This window comes from Chiloscyllium plagiosum, chromosome 14, assembly GCF_004010195.1.
Source record: "Chiloscyllium plagiosum isolate BGI_BamShark_2017 chromosome 14, ASM401019v2, whole genome shotgun sequence".
Taxonomy (NCBI): Eukaryota; Metazoa; Chordata; class Chondrichthyes; order Orectolobiformes; family Hemiscylliidae; genus Chiloscyllium; species Chiloscyllium plagiosum.
The window spans coordinates 11,417,266-11,440,163 of record NC_057723.1 but is presented as its reverse complement, the minus strand read 5'-3'; the positions used below and the strand labels follow the sequence as shown (position 1 = coordinate 11,440,163).

Sequence of the window (22,898 nt, the reverse complement as noted above, 5' to 3'; positions counted from 1 at the left end):
AAAGGAGTGCTGAATATTGATCAAAGATGATGCATTTTGTAAAATGGCAGCGATCCTACCAAAATATCAATGGAATGTTCCAGTTGTTTGTCATGGAGCAACATACTTCTCAGCCTTGTTCTTTGTTCAAGAAGATGGGTTTCAGGAAATACTATCAATTCACACAGCTGTCAGCACAAGAGCAGTAGGGCTGACAGAGCAGATCAAAGCAAGACAGGGCTGGCAGATACGGCAGGGCAAGAGACAAAAAAACTGCAGAAGCTGGAATCCCAAGTAGACATGTGGAAGAACACAGCAAGTCAGGGAGCATCAGGAGGTGGAGAAGTTGACATTTTGGGTATAACCCTTCTTCAGGAACAAAGGACAGGGTGGCAGGGCAGGGAAGATAGGGCAGGGCTGATGGGGAAGAGAAGGGCTGGTGGGATAGGGAAGGAAACAGCAGTGCAGGGAAGATAATGCAGGGCAGGGCAGGGCAGAGCTGATGGGATTGAGCAGGGCCGACTAAGGTAGAGCTGGGCACTATAGGACAAACATGATAGGGTTGAAAGGATACGGCAAGATGCAACTGGGCAAGGAAAGTAGGACAGGTGATAGCTGGACCTTCATGTCTATCTTTCCATTTAGAACATCGAGGCAGATCTTAACAATTAATTGCATTATTACCCAAACTTTCTAAACAAATTGACTTTTTTCCAAACTAGGACATTGTCCAGATAGGAGGTTCACTGAGGAGTTAATCAGAAAGAAAACGAAAGGGATTAGGTATGAAAATCAATAATACTTTCAGAAAGAAACTAATCTCATGCATAGTCACACAGATTCCAGCTCATAGGTTCTCATTAACAAATCCATCAGTCAAACATCTCAGATGTTAGTTAGCTGTATGACTGTGCTAGTATGACTCCATAGCTGGGGCAGTTAACAATAATGTGAAGTGAATTTGCTGTGTTGTAATGTTCTCAGTTATTTTTCCACTTAATAATGTTAATCTATTGGAGTGTCAATTCCCAGTGTTAAGCGATCAGGTATTAGTTTGCAGTGATACACTGAGATTGTTCACAGTGTTAGATCATTATTGAGTTTGTTCCCAGTGTTACTGTATTAGTGAGTTTGTTCCTAGTGTTATACTAATACTGAGTTTGTTCCCAGTGTTGCTGTATTAGTGATTGAGTTCCCAGTGTTACAGTATTAGTGAGTTTGTTCCTAGTGTTACACTAATACTGAGTATATTCCCAGTGTTGCTGTATTAGTGATTGCGTTCCCAGTGTTACTGTATTAGTGAGTTTGTTCCCAGTGTTACAGTATTAGTGAGTTTATTTCCAGTGTTACTGTATTAGTGAGTTTGTTCCCAGTGTTACAGTATTAGTGGGTTTGTTTCCAGTGTTGCTGTATTAGTGAGTTTGTACCAAGTGTTACTGTATTAATGAGTCTGTTCCCAGCGTTGCTGTATTCGTGAGTTTGTTCCAAGTGTTACTGTATTAATGAGTCTGTTCCCAGTGTTACTGTATTAATGAGTTTGTTCCCAATGTTACTGTATTAATGAGTTTGTACCCAGTGAGTTTGTTCCAAGTGCTAATGTATCAGTGAGTTTGTTCCAAGTGCTAATGTATCAGTGAGTTTGTTAATGTATTAATGAGTTGTTCCCAATGTTGCTGTATTTGTGAGTTTGTTCGCAGTGTTACTGTATCAGTGAGTTTGTTCCCAGTGTTACTGTATTAATGAGTTTGTTCCCAGTGTTGCTGTATTAGTGAGTTTGTTCCCAGTGGTGCTGTATTAGTGATTTTGTTCCCAATGTTACTGTATTAGTGAGTTTGTTCCAAGTGTTACTGTATTAATGAGTTTGTTCCCAGTGTTGCTGTATTAGTGAGTTTATCCCCACTATTACTGTATCAGTGAGTTTGTTCCAAGTGTTACTGTATCAATGAGTTTGTTCCCAGTGTTACTGTATCAGTTGGGTTGTTCCAAGTGTTACTGTATTAATGAGTTTGTTCCCAGTGTTGCTGTATTAGATAGTTTGTTCCCAGTGTTACTATATTAGTGAGTTTGTTCCAAGTGTTACTGTATTAATGAGTCTGTTCCTAGCGTTGCTGTATTAGTGAGTTTGTTCCAAGTGTTACTGTATTAATGAGTCGGTTCCCAGTGTTACTGTATTAATGGGTTTGTTCCCAGTGTTACTGTATTAATGAGTTTGTACCCAGTGTTACTGTATCAGTGAGTTTGTTCCAAGTGCTAATGTATCAGTGAATTTGTTCCAAGTGTTACTGTATTAATGAGTTTTTTCCCAATGTTGCTGTATTAGTGAGTTTGTTCCCAGTGTTTCTGTATCAGTGAGTTTGTTCCCAGGGTTATAGTATTCGTGAGGTTGTTCCCAGTGTTACAGTATTAGTGATTTTGTTCCCAGTGTTACTGTATCAGTGGGTTTGTTCCCAGTGTTACAATATCAGTGAGTTTGTTCACAGTGTTGCTGTATTAGTGATTTTGTTCCCAGTGTTACTGTATTAGTGAGTTTATTTCCAGTGAGCTTGTTCGCAGTGTTGCTGTATCAGTGAGTTTGTTCCCAGCATTACTGTATCAGTGAGTTTGTTCCCAGTGTTACAATATTAGTGAGTTTGTTCACAGTGTTGCTGTATTAGTGAGTTTGTTCCCACTGTTACTGTATTAGTGAGTTTTTTTCCAGTGTTACTGTATCAGTGAGGTTGTTCCCAGTGTTATTGTATTAGTGAGTTTGTTCCCAGTGTTACAGTATTAGTGAGTTTGATCCCAGTCTTGTTGTATTACTGAGTTTGTTCCCAGTGTTACTGTATTAGTGAGTTTGTTCCCAGTGTTACTGTATCAGAGATTTTGTTCCCAGTGTTGCTGCATTAGAGATTTCGTTCACAGTGTTACTGTATTAGTGAGTTTGTTCCAAGTATTACTTTCTTAGTGAATTTGTTGGCAGCTTTACGCTATCAGTGAGTTTGTTCCCAGTGTTACAGTATTAGTGGGTTTGTTCCCAGTGTTACTGCATTAGTGAGTTTGTTCCCAGTGTTGCTGTATTAGTGAGTTTGTTCCCAGTGCTACATTATTAGTGAGTTTGTTCCCAATCTTTCAATATCAGTGAGTTTGTTCCCAGTGTTGCTGTATTAGTGAGTTTGTTCCCAGTGTTACTGTATTAGTGAGTTTGTTCTCAGTGTTGCTGTATTAGTGAGTTTGTTCCCAGTGCTACATTATTAGTGAGTTTGTTCCCAATGTTTCAGTATCAGTGAGTTTGTTCCCAGTGTTGCTGTATTAGTGAGTTTGTTCCCAGTGTTACTGTATTAGTGAGTTTGTTCTCACTGTTGCTGTATTAGTGAGTTTGTTCCCAGTGCTACATTATTAGTGAGTTTGTTCCCAATGTTTCAGTATCGGTGAGTTTGTTCCCAGTGTTGCTGTATTAGTGAGTTTGTTCCCGTGTTACAATGCCAGTGAGATGGTTCCAAGTGTTAATGTATCAGTGAGTTTGTTCCCAGTGTTACAGTGTTAGTGTGGATGTTCCCAGAGTTACTGTATTAGTGAGATTGTTCCCAGTGTTGCTGTATTAGTGAGTTTGTTCCCAGAGTTATTGTATCAGTGAGTTTGTTCCCAGTGTTGCTGTATTAGGGAGTTTGTTGCCAGTGTTGCTGTATTAGTGAGTTTGTTCCAAGTGTTACCGTATTAGTGAGTTTGTTCCAAGTGTTACTGTAGTAATGAGTTTGTTCCCAGTGGTGCTGTATTAGTGATTTCATTCCCAATATTACTGTATTAGTGAGCTTGTTCCAAGTTTTACTGTATTAATGAGTTTGTTCCCAGTGTTGCTGTATTAGTGAGTTTGTTCCAAGTGTTACCATATTAGTGATTTTGTTGCCAGTGTTGCTGTATTAGTGAGTTTGTTCGCAGTGTTACTGTATCAGTGAGTTTGTTTCCAGTGTTACTGTATTAGTGAGTTTGTTTCCAGTGTTTCTGTATCAGTGAGGTTGTTCCCAGGGTTATAGTATTAGTGAGGTTATTCCCAGTGTTACTGTATTAGTGAGTTTGTTCCCAGTGTTACAGTATTAGCGAGTTGCTTCCCAGTGTTGCTGTATCAGTGAGTTTGTTCCCAGTGTTACAGTCTTAGTGAGTTTGTTCCCAGTGTTACTGTATTAGTGAGTTTGTTCCCAGTGTTACAGTATTAGCGAGTTGGTTCCCAGTGTTACTGTATTAGTGAGTTTGTTCCCAGTGTTACAGTATTAGCGAGTTGGTTCCCAGTGTTGCTGTATTAGTGAGTTTGTTCCCAGTGTCACAGTATTAGTGAGTTTGTTCCCAGTGTTACAGTATTAACGAGTTGGTTCCCAGTGTTGCTGTATCAGTGAGTTTGTTCACAGTGTTACTGTATTAGTGAGTTTGTTCCCAGGATTACTGTATTAGGGACTTTGTTCCCAGATTTATTGTATCAGTGAGTTTGTTCCAAGTGTTAATGTATCGGTGAGTTTGTTTCCTGTGTTACAGTATTAGTGAGTCTGTTCCCTGTGTTGCTGTATTAGTGAGTCTGTTCCAAGTGTTACTTTCTTAGTGAGTTTGTTCCCTGAGTTGTTGTATTAGTGAGTTTTTTCCCAGTGTTACTGTATTAGTGGGTTTGTTGCCAGTGTTACTGTATTAGTGAGTTTGTTCCAAGTGTTACTGTCTTAGTGAGTTTGTTCCCAGTGTTTCCTGATTAATGGGTTTGTTCCCAATGTTACAGTATTAGTGAGTTTGTTCCCAGTGTTGCTGGATTAATGAGTTTTTTCCCAGTGTTACTGTATTAGTGAGTTTGGTCTCAGTGTTGCTGTATTAGTGAGTTTGTTCCCAATGTTACTGTATTAGTGAGTTTGTTGCCAGTGTTACTGTATCAGTGAGTTTGTTCCCAGTGTTACTGTATTAGTGAGTATCAGTGAGTTTGTTCCCAGTGTTACTGTATTAGTGAGTTGATTCCCAGTGTTTCTGTATCAGTGAGTTTGTTCCCAGGGTTATAGTATTAGTGAGATTGTTCCCAGTGTTACAGTGTTCGGGAGTTTGTTCCAAGTGTTACTGTATTAGTGAGTTTTTTCCTAGTGTTGCTGTATAAGTGAGTTTGTTCCCAGTGTTACAGTATTAGTGAGTTTCTTCCCAGTGTTGCTGTATTAATGAGTTTGTTCCCAGTGTTACTGTATTAGTGAGTTTGGTCTCAGTGTTGCTGTATTAGTGAGTTTGTTCCCAGTGCCAAATTATTCGTGAGTTTGTTCCCAATGTTACTGTATTAGTGAGCTTGTTCCCAGTGTTACTGTATCAGTGAGTTTGTTCCCAGTGTTACGGTATTAGTCAGTTTATTTCCAGTGTTACTGTATTAGTGAGTTTGTTCCCAGTGTTACAGAATTAGTGAGTTTGTTCCAAGTGTTACTGTATTAATGAGTTTGTTCCCAGTGGTGCTGTATTAATGATTTCGTTCCCAATATTACTGGATTAGTGAGTTTGTTCCAAGTTTCGTGTTTTAATGAGTTTGTTTCCAGTGTTACTGTATTAGTGAGTTTATTTCCAGTGTTACTGTATTAGTGAGTTTGTTCCCAGTGTTACAGTATCAGTGAGTTTGTTCACAGTGTTGCTGTACTAGTGAGTTTGTTCCCAGTGTTGCAGTATTAGTGAGTTTGTTCCCAATGTTACTGTATTCGTGAATTTGTTCCCAGTGTTACTGTATTCGTGAGTTTATTTCCAGTGTTACTGGATTAGTGAGTTTTTTCCCAGTGTTACAGTATTAGTGAGTTTGTTCCCAGTGTTGCTGTATGAATGGGTTTGTTCCCAGTGTTACAGTATTAGTGAGTTTGTTCCCAGCGTTGCTGTATTAATGAGTTTTTTCCCAGTGTTACTGTATTAGTGAGTTTGTTCCCAGTGCCAAATTATTAGTGAGTTTGTTCCCAGTGTTACTGTATCAGTGAGTTTGTTTCCAGTGTTACTGTATTAGTGAGTTTGTTCCCAGTGTTACAGTATTAGTGAATTTATTTCCCGTGTTACTGTATTAGTGAGTTTGTTCCCAGTGTTACTGTATTATTGAGTTGGTTCCCAGTGTTTCTGTAACAGTGAGTTTGTTCCCAGGGTTATAGTATTAGTGAGATTGTTCCCAGTGTTACAGTGTTCGGGAGTTTGTTCCAAGTGTTACTGTATTAGTGAGTTTTTTCCTAGTGTTGCTATACAAGTGAGTTTGTTCCCAGTGTACAGTATTAGTGAGTTTGTTCCCAGTGTTACTATATTAGTGAGATTGTTCCCTGTGTTGCTGTATTAGTGAGTCTGTTCCCAGTGTTACTGTATTAGTGAGTCTGTTCCCAGTGTTACTGTATTAGTGAGTTTGTTTCCAGTGTTACTGTATTAGTGAGTTTGTTCCCAGTGTTTCTGTATCAGTGAGTTTGTTCCCAGGGTTATGGTGTTAGTGAGATTGTTCCCAGTGTTACAGTGTTCGGGAGTTTGTTCCAAGTGTTAATGTATCAGTGAGTTTGTTGCCAGTGTTACTGTATTAGTGAGTTTTTTCCTAGTGTTGGTGTATTAGTGAGTTTGTTCCCAATGTTACAGTATTATTGAGTCTATTCCCAGTGTTGCTGTATCAGTGAGTTTGTTCGCAGTGTTGCTGTATTAGTGAGTACGTTCGCAGTGATACAGTATTAGCGAGTTTGTTCCCAGTGTTACAGTATTAGTGAGTTTGTTCCCAGTGTTGCTGTATTAGTGAGGTTGTTCCCAGTAATACTGTATCGGTGGGTTTATTCCCAGTGGTGCTGTGTTAGTGATTTCGTTCCCAATGTTACTGTATTAGAGAGTTTGTTCCAAGTGTTACTGTATTAATGAGTTTGTTCCCAATGTTACTGTATCAGTGAGTTTGTTTCCAGTGTTACTGTATCAGTGAGTTTGTTCTCAGTGTTACAGTATTAGTGAGGTTGTTCCCAGTGTTACTGTATTAGTGAGTTTATTTCCAGTGTTACTGTATTAGTGTGTTTGTTTCCAGTGTTACAGTATTAGTGAGGTTGTTGCCAGTGTTACTGTATTAGTGAGTTTGTTCCCAGTGTTACAGTATTAGTGAGTTTATTCCCAGTGTTGCTGTATTAGTGAGATTGTTCCCAGTGTTACTATATTAGTGAGTTTGGTCTCAGTGTTGCTGTATTAGTGAGTTTGTTCTCAGTGTTACATTATTAGTGAGTTTGTTCCCAATGTTACTGTATCAGTGAGTCTGTTCCCAGTGTTGCTATATTAGTGAGTTTGTTTTCAGTGTTACAATGTCAGTGAGATGGTTCCAAGTGTTAATGTATCAGTGAGTTTGTTCCCAGTGTTAATGTATTAGTGATTTTTTTTCCAGTGTTACTGTATTAGTGTGTTTGTTCCCAATGTTACTGTATCAGTGAGTTTGTTTCCAGTGTTACTGTATTATTGAGTTTATTTCAAGTGTTACTTTGAGGATGTGACTAGAAAAGTTGATGAGGGTCGAGCTCTGGATGTGGTGTACATGGACTTCAGCAAGGCATTTGATAAGGTTCCCCATGGTAGGCTCAATCAGACGGTCAGGAGGAGTGGAATTCAGGGGAACATAGCTGTCTGGATACAGAATTGGCTGGCCAACAGAAGACAGCGAGTGGTAGTAGAAGGAAAATATTCTGCCTGGAAGTCTGTGGTGAGGGTGTTCCACAGGGCTCTGTCCTTGGGCCTCTAATTTTTGTAATTTTTATTAATGACTTGGATGAGGGGATTGAAGCATGGGTCAGCAAGTTTGTAGATGACACAAAGGTTGGAGGTGTCGTTGACCGTATAGAGGGCTGTTGTAGGCTGCAGCGGGACATTGAAAGGATGCAGAGATGGGCTGAGAGGTGGCAGATGGAGTTTAACCTGGATAAATGCGAGGTGATGCATTTTGGAAAGTCGAATTTGAAAGCTGAGTACAGGATTAAGGATAGGATTCTTGGCAGTGTAGAGGAACAGAGGGATCTTGGAGTGCAGGTACATAGATCCCTTAAAATGGCCACCCAAGTGGACAGGGTTGTAAGAAAGCATATGGTGTTTTGGCTTTCATTAACAGGGGTATTGAGTTTATGAGTCATGAGGTCTTGTTGCAGCTCTATAAAACATTGGTTAGACCGCATTTGGAATACTGCATCCAGTTCTGGTCACCCTATTATAAGAAAGATGTGAATGCTTTGGAGAGGGTTCAGAGGAGGTTTACCAGGATGCTGCCTGGCCTGGAGGGCTTATCTTATGAGGAGAGGTTGACTGAGCTCGGACCTTTTTCACTGGAGAAAAGGAGGAAAAGAGAGGGCCTAATTGAAGTATACAAGATAATGAGAGGCATAGATAGAGTCGATAGCTAGAGACTATTTCCCAGGGCAGAAATGACTAATACAAGGGGTCATAGTTTTAAGCTGGTTGGAGGAAAGTATAGAGGAGATGTCAGAGGCGGGTTCTTTACACAGAGTTGCGTTTTAAGCTGGTTGGAGGAAAGTATAGAGGGGATGACAGAGGCGGGTTCTTTATACAAGAGTTGTGAGAGCATGGAATGCATTGCCAGCAGCAGTTGTGGAGGCAGGGGCATTGGGGACATTTAAGAGACTCCTGGACATGCATATGGTCACAGAAATTTAAGGGTGCATACATGAGGATCAGTGGTTGGCACAACATCGTGGGCTGAAGGGCCTGTTCTGTGCTGCACTGTTCCAAGTGTTACTGAAACAGTGAGTTTGTTCCTAGCGTTACAGTGTTATTGACTTTGTTCCCAGTGATACAGTAGCAGTGAGTTTGTTCCCAGTGTTGCTGTATCATCATTTGTTTCCAGTGTTACTATATTAGTGAGTTTGTTCCCAGAGTTAATGTATCAGTGAGTTTGTTCCCTGTGTTGCTGTATTAGTGAGTTTGTTGCCAATGTTATTGTATCAGTGGGTTTGTTCCCAGTATTACAGTACTAGTGAGTTTGTTCACAATGTTACTGTGTCAGTGAGTTTGTCCCTAGTGTTGCTGTATTAGTGAGTTTGTTCCCAGTGTTGCTGTATTAGTGAGTTTGTTCCCAGCGTTACAGTATCAGTGAGTTTGTTCACAGTGTTACAGTATTAGTGAGTCTGTTCCAAGTGTTACTGAATGAGTGAGGTTGTTCGCAGTGTTACAGTATTAGTGAGTTTGTTCCCAGTGTTGCTGTATTGGTGAGTATGTTCCCAGTGTTACTGTATTAGTGATTTTGTTCCCAGTGTTTCTGTATTAATGAGTTTGTTCCTAGTGTTACTGTATCAGTGAGTTTGTTCCCAGTGTTGCTGTATTAGTGATTTTGTTGCCAGTGTTGCTGTATTAGTGAGTTTGTTTCCAGTGTTACAGTATTAGTGATTTTGTTCCCAGTGTTGCTGTATTAGTGAGTTTGTTTCCAGTGTTACAGTATTAGTGAGGTTGTTCCCAGTGTTGCTGTATTAGTGAGTTTGTTTCCAGTGTTACTGTATTAGTGAGTTTGTTCCCAGTGTTGCTGTATCAGTGAGTTTGTTCCCAGTGTTACAGTATTAGTGAGTTTGTTCCCAGTGTTGCTGGATTAGTGAGTTTGTTCCAAGTGTTACAGTATTAGTGATTTTGTTCCCAGTGTTACTGTATCAGTGACTTTGTTCCAAGTGTTAATATATTCGTGAGTTTGTTCCCAGTGTTAGAGTATTAGTGAGTTTGTTCCAAGTGTTAGAGTATTAGTGAGTTTGTTCCAAGTTTTACTGAATTGTGAGTTTGTTTCCAGTGTTATTGTATTAGTGAGGTCGTTCCCAGAGTTACAGTATTAGTGAGTTTGTTCCAAGTGTTACTGTATCAGTGAGTTTGTTCCCAGTGTTACTGTATTAGTGAGTTTGTTCCCAGTGTTACTGTATCAGTGAGTTTGATCCCAGTTTTACAATATTAGTGAGTTTATTTCCAGTGTTGCTGTATTAAGGTGTTTGTTCCCAGTGGTGCTGTATTAGTGAGTTTGTTCCCAGTGTTACAGTGTTAGTGAGTTTGATCCCAGTGTTGTTGTTTTAGTGAATTTGTTCCCAGTGTTTCTGTATCAGTGAGTTTGTTGCCAGTGATGCTGTATTAGTGATTTTGTTCCCAGTGTTGCTGTATTAGTGATTTTGTTCCCAGTGTTGCTGTATTAGTGAGTTTGTTCCCAGTGTTACTGTATTAGTGAGTTTGTTCCCAGTGCTCCTGTATTAGTGATTTTGTTCCCAGTGTTGCTGTATTAGCGAGTTTTTTACAGTGTTGCTGGATTAGTGAGTTTGTTTCCAGTGTTGCTGTAGTAGTGAGTTTGTTCTCAGTGTCACTGTATTAGTGAGTTTGTTCCAAGTGGTACTGTATTAATGAATTTGTTCCCAGTGTTGCTGTGTTAGTGAGTTTTTTCCCAGTGTTAATGTACCTGTGAGTTTGTTCCCAGTGTTACTGTATTAGTGAGATTGTTCCCAGTGTTACATTATTAGTGAGTTTGTTCCCAGTGTTACTGTATTAGTGATTTTGTTCCAAGTGTTACTGTATCAGTGAGTTTGTTCCCAGTGTTACTGTATTAGTGATTTTGTTCCAAGTGTTACTGTATCAGTGAGTTTGTTCCCAGTGTTACTGTATTAGTGAGTTTGTTCCCTATCAGCGAGTTTGTTCCCAGTGTTACAGTATTAGTGAGTTTGTTCGCAGTGTTACAGTATTAGTGAGTTTATTCCCAGTGTTACTGTATCAGTGAGTTTGTTTCCAGTGTTACAGTATTAGTGAGTTTGTTCCCAGTGTTACAGTATTAGTGAGTTTATTCCCAATGTTACTGTATCAGTGAGTTTGTTCCCAGTGTTGCTGTATTAGTGAGTTTGTTCTCAGTGTTATTGTAATAGTGAGTTTGTTCCAAGTGTCAATGTATCAGTGAGTGTGTTCCCAGTTTTACAGTATTAGTGAGTTTATTTCCAGTGTTACTGTATTAACATGTTTGTTCCCAGTGTTACAGTATTAGTGAGTTTGATCCCAGTGTTACTGTATTAGTGATTTTGTTCCCAGCGTTACTGTATCAGTGAGTTTGTTCCAAGTGTTCCTGTATCAGTGAGTTTGTTCCCAGTGTTGCTGTATTAGTGATTTTGTTCCCAGTGTTGCTGTGTTAGTGCGTTTGTTCCCAGTGTTGCTGTATCAGTGAGTTTGTTCCCAGTGTTACTGTATTAGTGAGTTTGTTTCCAGTGTTACTGTATCAGTGACTTTGATTCCAGTGTTACGGTATTAGTGAGGTTGTTCCCAGTGTTACAGTATTAGTGAGGTTGTTCCCAGTGTTACTGTATCAGTGAGTTTACTTCCAGTGTTACAGTATTAGTGAGTTTGTTCCCAGTGGTGCTGAATTAGTGAGTTTGTTCCCTGTGTTACTGTATCAGTGAGTTTGTTCCCAGTGCTACAATATTAGTGAGTTTGTTCCAAGTGTTACTGTATTAGTGAGTTTGTTCTCAGTGTTACAGTATTCGTGAGTTTGTTCCCAGTGCGACACTACTTGCCTCAGTTCCCAATGTTAAGCTTTTGGGCTATTACTTTCAGGTGCTTTGCTAACAGTGTGTTTTCTTACGCAGTGTTGCATGAATCCACCCACCTTAAAGGTGATCCTTTTGGTGTAGCCACTCCATATCCCTTGGAGTCGAGGTTACCTCCAACCTTCATGGTATCACATGGCTTCCTCTGCTCGATGTACTCATTCATGGTCGACTCTAAGAGATAGGCATACTTCCCTTTGGACTTTCTCACACGGATTACACCTTCCTCTGTGGTTTTGACAAAGACTGAAGGCTCAGCAGACTTCATATAAGCCCACATCTTTTCAAAAACGGCAATCTTTGACCTCTGCATAAGATGAAGAGTAAACAGAATGAATTTACCTCAGCACCAAGGACGGTTCTTCTTTCCTGGAATGTGGGCTGTCAGGTCTGTTGTGGGCTTTTTTTGCTCTCGGAGGGTAGCCAATGTGTGGAACCTTTACTGTAGGAGGCTAGTGAGGCTGTATCATTCAGCATAATTAAGGCTGAGATGGAGACATTTTTAATCAGAAAGGGAATCAAGGATTATGAGGTAAGTAGAGTCAAGGATTCTCAGATCAATTGTGATCTCATTGAACAGCAGAGAGGACACGTTGGGATAAATGGCCTACTTCTGCTTCTATGTCTCATGGTCTTATTCAACGGTCAACCACTCAACAGAACTGATACATGGCCTTCATTGGTGACTGACTTCAGCAGCTCCCCTGTCTAGCTACCTCAACCTTCACCAGGGTGAATGAAAATCAGGGAATTAAGGATTTTTAAGAGAATGGGGTGTCACTGTTGCTACAGGGATTTTGTATTTTCCACAATGTCAGGGGATCCCTGAAATGCCTCAATATTTTGGAAACTCCCTAAATTACCAGCAATGTCCCAGTCACGAAAGGACTCCCATATCTGTGTTGCATCTCACATTTTGACTGCCCTTAGAGCCCATGTGAGCCAGAAGATTGACATGATGCCCATGTTTTAACATTTTAATAGTGTACTCTGAGACCTCTCATTCCAACTTCCATCTCCTTAACTTCCAGCTTCCTTTGAGTAGTGAGGTGGCAATCTTGAGATCCTTTGCTCTTCAAAAGGACAAATATATATTCATGGGATATGGGCATCACTAGCTAGGCCAACATTTATTGCCCATCTCTAATTGCCTGGAGGGCAGCTAAGTGTCAGTCACATTGCTGTGGGTCTGGAGTCACATGTAGGCCCAGCCACATAAGGGCAGCAATTTACTTTCCTAAAGGACATTGGCTAAACCAGATGGGTTTTACGACAATCCAGTGCAGTTACATGGCTACTGTTAAGTTGGTCCCCATTTCTGATTTTATCAACTTTTCTTTTTGAATTTTGCCAGCTGTCATAATGGGATTGAAACCCATGTCCTCAGAACCTTGGCCTGACATCTTCTGCCATGAGGCTAGTGACATTATCACTTTGCCAATGCCTGCCCTGCTTAACCCTGTGGCGATGGCAACAGTGTCATGTCAATAAAACGCTGGGTCCAATTTCAGGCTGGCTTTTAGCCTTCCTCAGCATGCTGCCTGTGGGACCCTGTTGTAAACGAGGTAGTTGCTGAAATTTCTATATTAGATTAGATTAGATTACATTACATTACAGTGGGGAAACAGGCCCTTCGGCCCAACAAGTCCACACCGACCCGCTGAAGCAACCCACCCATACCCCGACATTTACCCCTTACCTAACACCATGGGCAATTTAGCATGGCCAATTCACCTGACCTGCACATCTCTGGACTGTGGGAGGAAACCGGAGCACCCGGAGGAAACCCACGCAGACACGGGGTGAACATGCAAACTCCACACAGTCAGTCGCCTGAGGCGGGAATTGAACCCGGGTCTCTGGCGCTGTGAGGCAGCAGTGCTAACCACTATGCCACCGTGCCGCCCACAACATGGGACTACACTTTAATGACTACAAAATACTTTGGGATGTTCTATGGTGTTGAATGGTGTGAAAAAAATACAAATCTTTTTTATAAAATAGCTTCAATTGCATTCACAGTGAAAAATTTCACTTGTAGCTGTCCCTAGAGTTGGGTAGAAAGGCTTTTGTACTTACTCTGAAGAACTCTTTTGTTGATCCAGCGTCAAGCGTTCCATAGGCGATCTCTGTCTGCTTTGCAAGGTCCTCTGCGCTCTCAATGGGAGACACCATTCGTTCGACTGTCAGGAAGGCAGCTAGATTTGCAGTGTAGGATGAGATGATGATCAAAGTGAAGAACCACCAAACTCCACCAACAATTCTGCCCGACAGAGATCTAAATATGGTCAAGAACATGGGGGTTGGGGGAGGAAATGACATGAAATGAAATGCATTAAAAAAAGACAGCACATTACTAGTCTTGAGTCAATGTGTGTGGTTTAGGAGTATTCACAACCACAAAAAACTTAACAGCTTCTGTCAAACCAGATCCCACTCCTGAGACCTTTGTGACCCCAGGCAGGGGTTAAAGGTAAGAGCTGCCCATGATTGATTACTGAGATTTCAGGTATTCCATGTTGATCGTCAGCACAAATATGACAATGACAGCCAACAATTTATTTCTCTAAATATGAGACTGCAAGTCAGAAGCTAAACCTATGAAGAAATGCAGTTCACCACCATCTTCTCAAAAACAGGTTGGGATGGGCAACAAACGCAGGTCTTGCCAGAAATGCTCAGATCCCAGGAAAGAATTTTTTAAAAAAGTCCGGTTTCTCAGCGCTGTGGTTTGATGGTAGGTTCCCAGGCCTCCCTTAAATACTCCATAAGATATCGGAGCTGAAGCAGCCCATTCAGCCCATTGAATTTGCTCCTCCATTCAGTGAAATCATGACTGATCTGAGAATCCTCAAGTCCTCTTTACTGCCTTTTTGCATCTACCCTGTCAAGTCCCCTAAGCATTTTGTTTGTTTCAATGAAGTTGCCTCTCATTTTTCTAAATTCCAATGAGTACAAGCCCAATCTGCTCAACCTTTCCTCATAAGACAGTCCCTCCCTAGCTGGTATCAGTCTAGTGAACCTTCTATGTTTTGTCTCCAATGCCAGTACATCTTTCCTTAGATAAGGGGTCCAAAACTGCACACACAATTGGAGTGATTGGAATCATCATAATATATTCCCTTTGCCAGTGGTGTTCTGGAAATACTGGACATGGTCTCCCATTTTCTTCCCATGACACTTGCAGTTTGACTTTGGCACTGTGCAAGTGGATGGATATTGAACAAATTCAAATCTTGCCTGCTTGGCCAGAGGATTAATGTACCCAAAGTGATCCTCTATCCGTATGGGGTGTCGTGCCATGTTCACAATTCCTCATCCAATTTGTACAATCCGTTTTAGCAGCAAATGTTCTTACGCCCAGTGCTGCGGGTGCCATGGGTCACAAAACATGTCTCACTCAATCAGCAAGCTTAGACAAAGAATTGACCTGCTCCCCAGCTAATGGTGTGAAGCACTGTTAAACTTTATAAACCATAAGATGGACTTCTGATCAGTCAATAAACAGATAGCCTTAACAATCCACTGGATCAGCCAATCAGCTGTTTCTGGCTTAGACACATGATCCCACTTATAGTATATATTCATTCAGTAATCATGACTGACAATGTTGACTTTGAGCTCAGATTGTTATTCACATTATGTTCAGGTCTCTGGAATCCTCTCCCCTAAACAGTTCTGGATGCTGAGGATCAGTTGGAGCAGACAGAATATTTTGTGTGGAAAAAAATACAGTTAAAGGAGCGGCAAAGTGGCTAAAGAGAGTTGAGGCACAGATCAACCATGATGTTACTGAATGTTATCTTACCATTCCCACATAGTATGCTTTTCTTTAGTTCTCATATGGTATGTGAGCTCCATTGGAAACACTAGCATTTGTTGCATATCCCTGACTGCTCTTGAATTGATTGGCTCTCTAGGCCATTTCAGAGGACAATTAAGAAGCATCAACCACATTGCTGTCATTCTGGGGTCACACGCAGGCCAGACCAGGTAAGGACAGCAGATTTCCGTCTTTCAAGGACACTGGGAACCAGGTGGCCTTTTTTGCTAAATGACAATCATTACCTTCAGCTTATCGATTCTTATCATTCCAGATATTAAAGGTTGAACTCAAATTCCACCAGCAGCCAAATCTAATACCCAGAACATTAAGCTGGAGGTGTGCAGTAGTATCCAAGTGACAATACCACTACATCAGCATCTCCCCTGGAATTAAATAGCCCTACCAAACTGTGATAAAAGAAGCTGCACTTTCAGTGGAGCCAAAACATAGATCTCCATGCTCACGTGCAGCTGGACTCCTCAGTACTCTGAACCGCTGTGTGTGAGCTCGTTGATCGGCTTCTCCATCAGGGTCCTTCAGTAAACATAGAATCCACATCTGAGTCTGCAACCTGGTGCACCCTCTCTCTTTGCCCTGGTACTTGCACACTTATGCTCTGTAATTTACCACATGAAGACCTCTGTTCGAGACCAACATCAAAGGTTAAGTGCAGTGCCAGTCTGAGCTGGTGCTTGTGAGAGTGAAACTGAGTGTGCAATCTTCAGGAAGGGTGAACCCCCTCTTCCTCCACAGGCTGAGCAGCTTCCATACCTTCAGCACCTGAAATACAAGGTTGAGACAAGAATTAAGTTTCATTGTGTAGGGAAAGCAAAGGGAGAGGGAGGTTTATGGGGTGGACTATGCACAGTTCACACAAAACGTGTGGAGTGGGATGGAAGTGAAAAGAGGAAATGGGGATGTAGATGTGAGCACAATTACAATGTTTAAAATACATTTGGATAAGTATATGAATAGGAAAGGTTTGGAGGGATATGGGCCAAGAGCAGGCAGGTTGGAGTAGATTGGTTTGGGATTATGTTCGGCATGGACAGATTGAACAGAAGGGTCTGTTTCCGTGCTGTATGACACTATGTCAATAAATTCTTCTTGATGTCTCCTCCGGTCTTGTCCTCATTAGGACTGAGTATCCCACTGCCTGGATTGACCAGGGTACCTTCTTTGAGAGGAGAGAGGGAGTGCAGATGTAAAGGCAAATCTAGTGGAAGCCTCCTCTCTCAGGCATTTGTTACTGACTGGTGGTGGTGCACTTTAGAAATGTAGCTCTTTAGCTAAGACACAGTGCACCAGATCTGAGATGTGGGAAGCAAGGACTAGAAATGAGAAGTACGATGAGAAGGAGGTGCACAGAATGTGACAAGTAATGGGGGGTGGGGGGGGAGTGGAAAGGTCAGTACTATGAGAATTGGGGCTGGGAATGGTGGTGATGGAGCAGGGAGCAGGAGAACATGTTTCTTACCTTGACAACACCATTCAGGTCACTGAGCTTCTTCCAGCATTGCAACCATGTCAAAATACAGCATTCACCACCTCAGCAAGCTCTTCCTCTTGGAGGTGGAGATATTGCCTAGAGGACAGTCTGCCCCTTGTTGGGTGTGGGTCTCTGTTCATCGATGACCTTGACCAGACTGCCCAAGGTAACACTGAAGACTTTAAGTATCCACTTAGAACTTGCTCCAAGTATTTTTCTAAACATGTTTGTAGTTAGAGTGGAACTCGCATTTCACAAGCTCCCATGCTTGAAATGTCATCTGAGATGGCCCCGAATCAGGCATCCAGCCAATGAACAGGGTAGATTAAGCTTGATACACACCTTCATCTTTATGGTTCACATAAATCTTACTTGTGCAGTTGTTACAGAGGCATCCAGCATTTGCAGTATAAATAGGGAAAGAGAGAGACAAGGATATAGGGCAGACCCTGTCTTTATGGGATAAACATTGAAAATGATAAAGAAACACACAGTAGCTACACCATTTAAACAGAGAGACTGACACCCTGCATATATAGCAGGAACACACAAAGGCATCCGATAGAATGGCCGGAGTCATAGAATGGACACAGTATAGAAAGAGGCTATAGGCTTGCTAAACCCATGCCAGATTTCTGCAAAATTAATTTAGTTACCATCAATTTCACTTCACCCTTTTGCCAGAAATTGGCAAATGTTTTCCCTTCAGGTGCTTATCTAATTCCCTTTTAGAATAATGACTGAATCTAGCTCTACTACACATTCACACCATGTCAGTCAGATCCTAAACATGCATAATTGTTTTCTGACTCCTTGTCTCATCTTTGTTTCTTTTGGGAATCATTTTAAATCTGTGTCATCCAGTTCTCCCTTCTTCTCCAAACAATTTCTTTCATCAATTTTCTACACATTTCCCGAGGGGTCTCTCCCTTCTTGCACCTGGTTTATAATTGTGCTCATTTTTTCTCCTGAATCTTCTGACTGGAAATGTATCGCTTCACTCTTCTTAGGGTTAATTTTAATCTGCCATGTGTTTGTCCATTCCACTAGACTGCCTATGTTCTCTTGAAGCCTGTCACTATCCTCCTCATAGTTAATTGTATGTCCATAAGCAAATTTTGAAATTGTGCCTCATAGAGCCAAGTCTAAGCTGTTAAGGTCATATTTATCTTCACACCAAACCTTGGGAAATCTCACTGTATACCCTCCTGTGATCTCAGAAACAATTGTTTCTCACGACTGTTTCCTGTCACACAGTCAAAACCGCACTCATAATTCTATTGTTCCTTTCATTCCATGGGCTTCCACATTGCTGGGAACGCTGTTAAGTGGCATTTTATCAAACACCTATTGGATATCCATGTACAATCCATCAACTCGCTCATCAACTATCTCAGTCACTTCATTACAAACTCAACCAAGTTATTTAAACACAATTTGCTTATAACAAATCCTTGCTGGCTTTCCTAAATTCATTTGCTTTTGTCTGTAACTGTTAAGTTTGTCGTGGATTAGCTTTGAAAGCTTTTCCATCATTCTTACTTTTGTGAAGATGGTAGTAATTCTCGTTCTCTGGTACTATACCTGTAGGTTATGGTGAGTAATAGCCTTCTGCTCATTTCTCCAGGTCTTAATTGTTGTCTCCCATGATAAGGAGCCTCCTATTTTCAGTAACAAATTGTCTCATATCATCATTCTCTTACTTTCTTTAATTTACATTCCTCTAATGTAATTTCAATGATCCCCTTTGACAAGTTCTCTTGCCTTAGCATATGGCTAATTCAATTTTGTTTGCCTTTCTTGATGATATTTGTTAATGATCCTTCCTTCTCTACTTTGGGACATAGAGATATACAGCACAGAAACAGACCCTTCAGTCCAACTCATCCATGCTGACCATTATCCTATATAAATCTAATCACATTTGGTCCATATCCCTCTAAACCTTTCCTATTCATATACGCATTCAGGTGCTTTTTAAATATTGTAATAGTATCAGCCTCCACCCTTCCTTTGGCAGCTCATTCCATGGACGCACCACCTTTTGCGTGAAAACGTTGCTCCTTAGGTCCCTTTTATATCTTTCCCCTCTCACCTTAAATCTATGCCCTCTAGTTTTGGAATCCCCTACCCCAGGGAAAATACCTTGCCTATTTACCCTACCCAATCCCCTCATGATTTTATAAACCTCTACAAGGTCACCCCTCAGCCTCCGATTCTCCAGGGAATATAGCCCCAGCCTATTCAGCCTCTCCCTTTAGCTCAAACCCCCCAACCCTGGCAAAATCCTCGTAAATCTTTTCTGAACCCTTTCAAGTTTCACAACATCTTTTCAATATCTGGGAGACCAGAATAGCACACAATACTCCAAAAGTGTCCTGTACAACTGCAATATGACCTCCCAACTCCTATATTCAATGCACTGACCAATTAAGGCAAGCATACCAAACACCTTCTTCACTATCCTATCTACCTGTGACTCCATTTTCAAGGAGCTATGAACCTGCACTGCAAGATCTCTTTGTTCAGCAACACTCCCGAGGACCTTATCATTAAGTGGAAAAGCCCTGCCCTGATTTGGCTTTCCAAAATGCAGTACTTCACATTTATCTAAATTAAACTCTATCTGCCATTCCATGGCCCATTGGCTCACCTGAACAACCCCTGTGTTCTCTCCAATTGATTTGTTGCATCCTTCTCAAGGACTACATTCCACAACTTCACAGAATGTAGATGTCTATTTTTCTCAATGTTCACACTTCAGCCCTGGACAAGATGCTCTGAATCACAGTCTTGATCATTATTTTCTAATGTCACCATTGATCATTCCATCAAAGTTAGTACTTCCTTAATTTGCTCCCTTCCTTAACTTAACATCCTTGGATGCATCTGATCCAGTTCGAAGCTCTTGTCAACTTTAAATGTTGATACCCTCTTAGACCATTTTTAAAACATTCAGTATCTTAGCTTTCTCCATGTCACAAAAAAGTTGTCACATCTTCTTCCTTGATAAAGACAGACACAGAAAAATCATTTAGCCAAGTCCTCTGCTTCCATGCGTGTGTCTGCTTTTTACTTTCCAGTGAGCCCCACCTCTCCTCTGCATGTAGAAGATTTTTATATTTTGTTTTACATCAGCTGCCACCCTCTTCTCATTTTCTCTACATCACCCCAATTCCTTTCACAATTAACCTCCACAATTATCATCAATTCGGGTTGGCGGGGTGGCGCAGTGGCTCATTGGTTAGCACTGCTGCCTCACAGCACCAGGGACCTAGGTTCGCTTCCAGCCTCAGGCGACTCTCTGTGTGGAATTTGCACATTCTCCCCATGTCTGCATGGGCTTCCTTCCACAGTCCAAAGATGAGCAGGCTAGATGGATTGACCATGCTAAATTGCCCACAGTATTCAGGGACGTGTAGGTTAGGTGCATTAATCAGGGGTAAATGTAGAACAATGGGGAATGTGTTTGGGTGGGATACTCTTCCGAGGTTCAGTGTAAACTTGTTGGGCTGAAAAGCCTGTTTCCATACTGTAGGGATTCTAAGGTAACATCTGACATGTTTCTATTTTCTGTATCTCCCAATCACGGGTTAGCTCTCTCTTCTGTTACTTTACATTCCCATTTCATGAGAACACATCTTGACTTTGCACTGAACCTCATTATTTAAAGACAGCTCATATTTTGATCACAATTGTGTTTGTCAATCTTTGAATTCAGTTTACCCAGGAAAGATCTCATCTCAATCTATAAATGTTTGCAGGACCATTCATCTGTACACGCACTATGGAATCATCTACTGGTATCTGAACTTCCTCCTCTCCACCTAATGCACTGTTGAAGCTTTGTGGTGCTGTAATCTGGGCTCTGGTTGCACTCCCCAAAGGAATGATCATCTTCAATAGTATTCAGAACCAAAATATTTTATAATGAGTATTTACACAATAAGCAAACAGGAAGTCATAGATCACATATGCAGTATAAACACCAGTGAAAGGTGTATAGAGTATTGGCAAACAGTGGCATGCTGTATTTGTAATTTAAGACTCATAGATTCATATAGTACAGAAAAGGCCCTTCAGCCCATTGAGTCAACACCAACATAACTACCATTAAAGGCACGCTAATCCCAATTTCCTGCACTTGCCCTATATCTTTGAATGTTATGATATTTGAAGTACTCATCCAAATATTTTTAAAGGTTGTAAGGTTTCCAACCTCCACTAGTAGGCAGTGCATTCCAGATTCCCACCACCCTCTGAGTGAAAAAAAGGTTCTCAATCCCCTTTGAATTTCCTGTCCTCTTACACTAAAACTATGCCCTTTTGTGATTGACCCCTCAACCAAGGGGAACTGCTGCTCTCTATTCAGCCTGTCCATACACCTCAATTATAAGGTCACAATAAATCTCAGAATTTACAGTATTAATGTATAAAAAGTGAAAATTTACAATAGAAACAGCTCAGAGTGGTAACCCCAGTTTTACATTTTTTTGATAAATGTATCTTGAACGTACGTGTCACAGGCTAGGGCAGTATTTGTTGTCCTGGAGAAGGTAATGGTGAGCCATCTTCTGGAACTACTGCAGTTCATTTGGTGCAGGTACACTCACGGTTCCAGGATTTTCAAGTAGTGACAATAAGGGAATAGTGATATGATTCTAAGTTAAGATAATAAATGACTAGGAGGGGAACTTGCAGGAGCTGGTGTTCCAATGTATCTGCTGCCCTTGTCCTTGTAGACGGTAGAGGCTGCATTTTAGGAAAATTTTGGCTACAGAGCTTTGGTGAGTTGCATCTTATAGATGGTACACATTTCTGTCACTGTGCATTGATGCAGGAGAGAATAAATCTTAAAAAGTGCTAGATGGGATGGCAATTAAGTGTGTGGCCTTGTCATGGAATGGTATTGAGTTTCATTGAATCCCTTCAGTGTGGAAGCAGGCCCTTCGGCCCAACAGGTCCACACTGACCCTCTGAAGAGTAACCCATCCAGACCCATTCCCTTACCCTATATTTAACCCTGGCTAATGCACCTAACCTACACATCCCTGAATAGTATGGGCAATTTAGCATGGCCAATTCACCTAACCTGCACATCTTTGGATCGTGGGAGGAAACCAGAACACCTGGAAGAAACCGACACAGACATGCGCAAACTCCACAAAAGCATTTGCCCAAGGCTGGAACTGAACCCAGGTCCCCAGCGCAATGAGGCAGCAGTGCTAACCACTGGGCCATGCTGGCCCATTGAGGCCCTTGAGTGTTGCTGGAATTTTAACAACAGGGTAAATGGAGAGTATTCCAACACTCTCCTAACTTGTGTTTTGTAGACGTTGGGCAGAGTTTGCTAACACAAGAGGTGAGTTACTTGCCTTTGATTTGCTCGCATATCTACAGTACGTATATGCTTGGTCCAATTAAGATTCTGTTCAACTGAATAAAGGATAATTTTGATGAGGATTGTCTCATTGATGTTGGATTTAAGGGCTTTGAGAAAGCATTTGGCAAACTACAGTGATGGACTATTTAGCAAAATTACAAGTCATGAGACTAAAGGGCAATTCTAGTTTGGAGTCGAGAGTGTGGTGCTGGAAAAGCACAGCAGGTCAGGCAGCATCTGAAGAGATGGAGAATCAACGTTTCAAGCATAAGTCCTTCATCAAGGATGAGGCCATACCCGAAACATCAATTCTCCTGCTCCTCGTGTGCTGCCTGACCTGCTATGCTTTTTCAGCACCACACTTTTGACTCTGATCTCCAGCATCTGCAATCCTCACTTCCTACTAATTGTAGTTTGGACACAACATTGGCAAAGTGACAGAAAGCAGACAGCACTAGCAAATGGTTGAGTTTTCAAGTGAGACATATATAATGGAGTTCCGCAGGGACACTTCTTTTTGAGCAATCGTAATGACTTGGACTTGGGAATACAGAACAACCTCGGTTATCCAAACGAGATGGGTGGAGAGTATTCTGATCGGATAACTGATTGTTGGGATAACTGATCTGATCGCAAACAAAGGAAGCATTTACAAGATCTTGAGATCTTGTTCAGATAATTTGAAATTCGGATAACTGATGTTCAGAT

The 22,898-nt window shown here is 41.2% G+C and overlaps 1 protein-coding gene across 4 annotated transcripts in view; it reads right to left on the bottom strand.

The window, feature by feature from the left end:
• The window catches only part of gria1a (glutamate receptor, ionotropic, AMPA 1a), a 213,106-nt gene that overhangs the window by 18,034 nt on the left and 172,174 nt on the right, over positions 1-22,898 (bottom strand). For all 4 annotated transcript variants that reach the window (XM_043703160.1, XM_043703162.1, XM_043703159.1 and 1 more), the window contains exons 12-13: positions 13,572-13,770; positions 11,552-11,799 (exon numbers count right to left, since the gene is read on the bottom strand). In XM_043703160.1, coding sequence (XP_043559095.1) covers positions 11,552-11,799; positions 13,572-13,770 — 447 coding nt within the window. The remainder of the gene's footprint in view (positions 1-11,551; positions 11,800-13,571; positions 13,771-22,898) is intronic.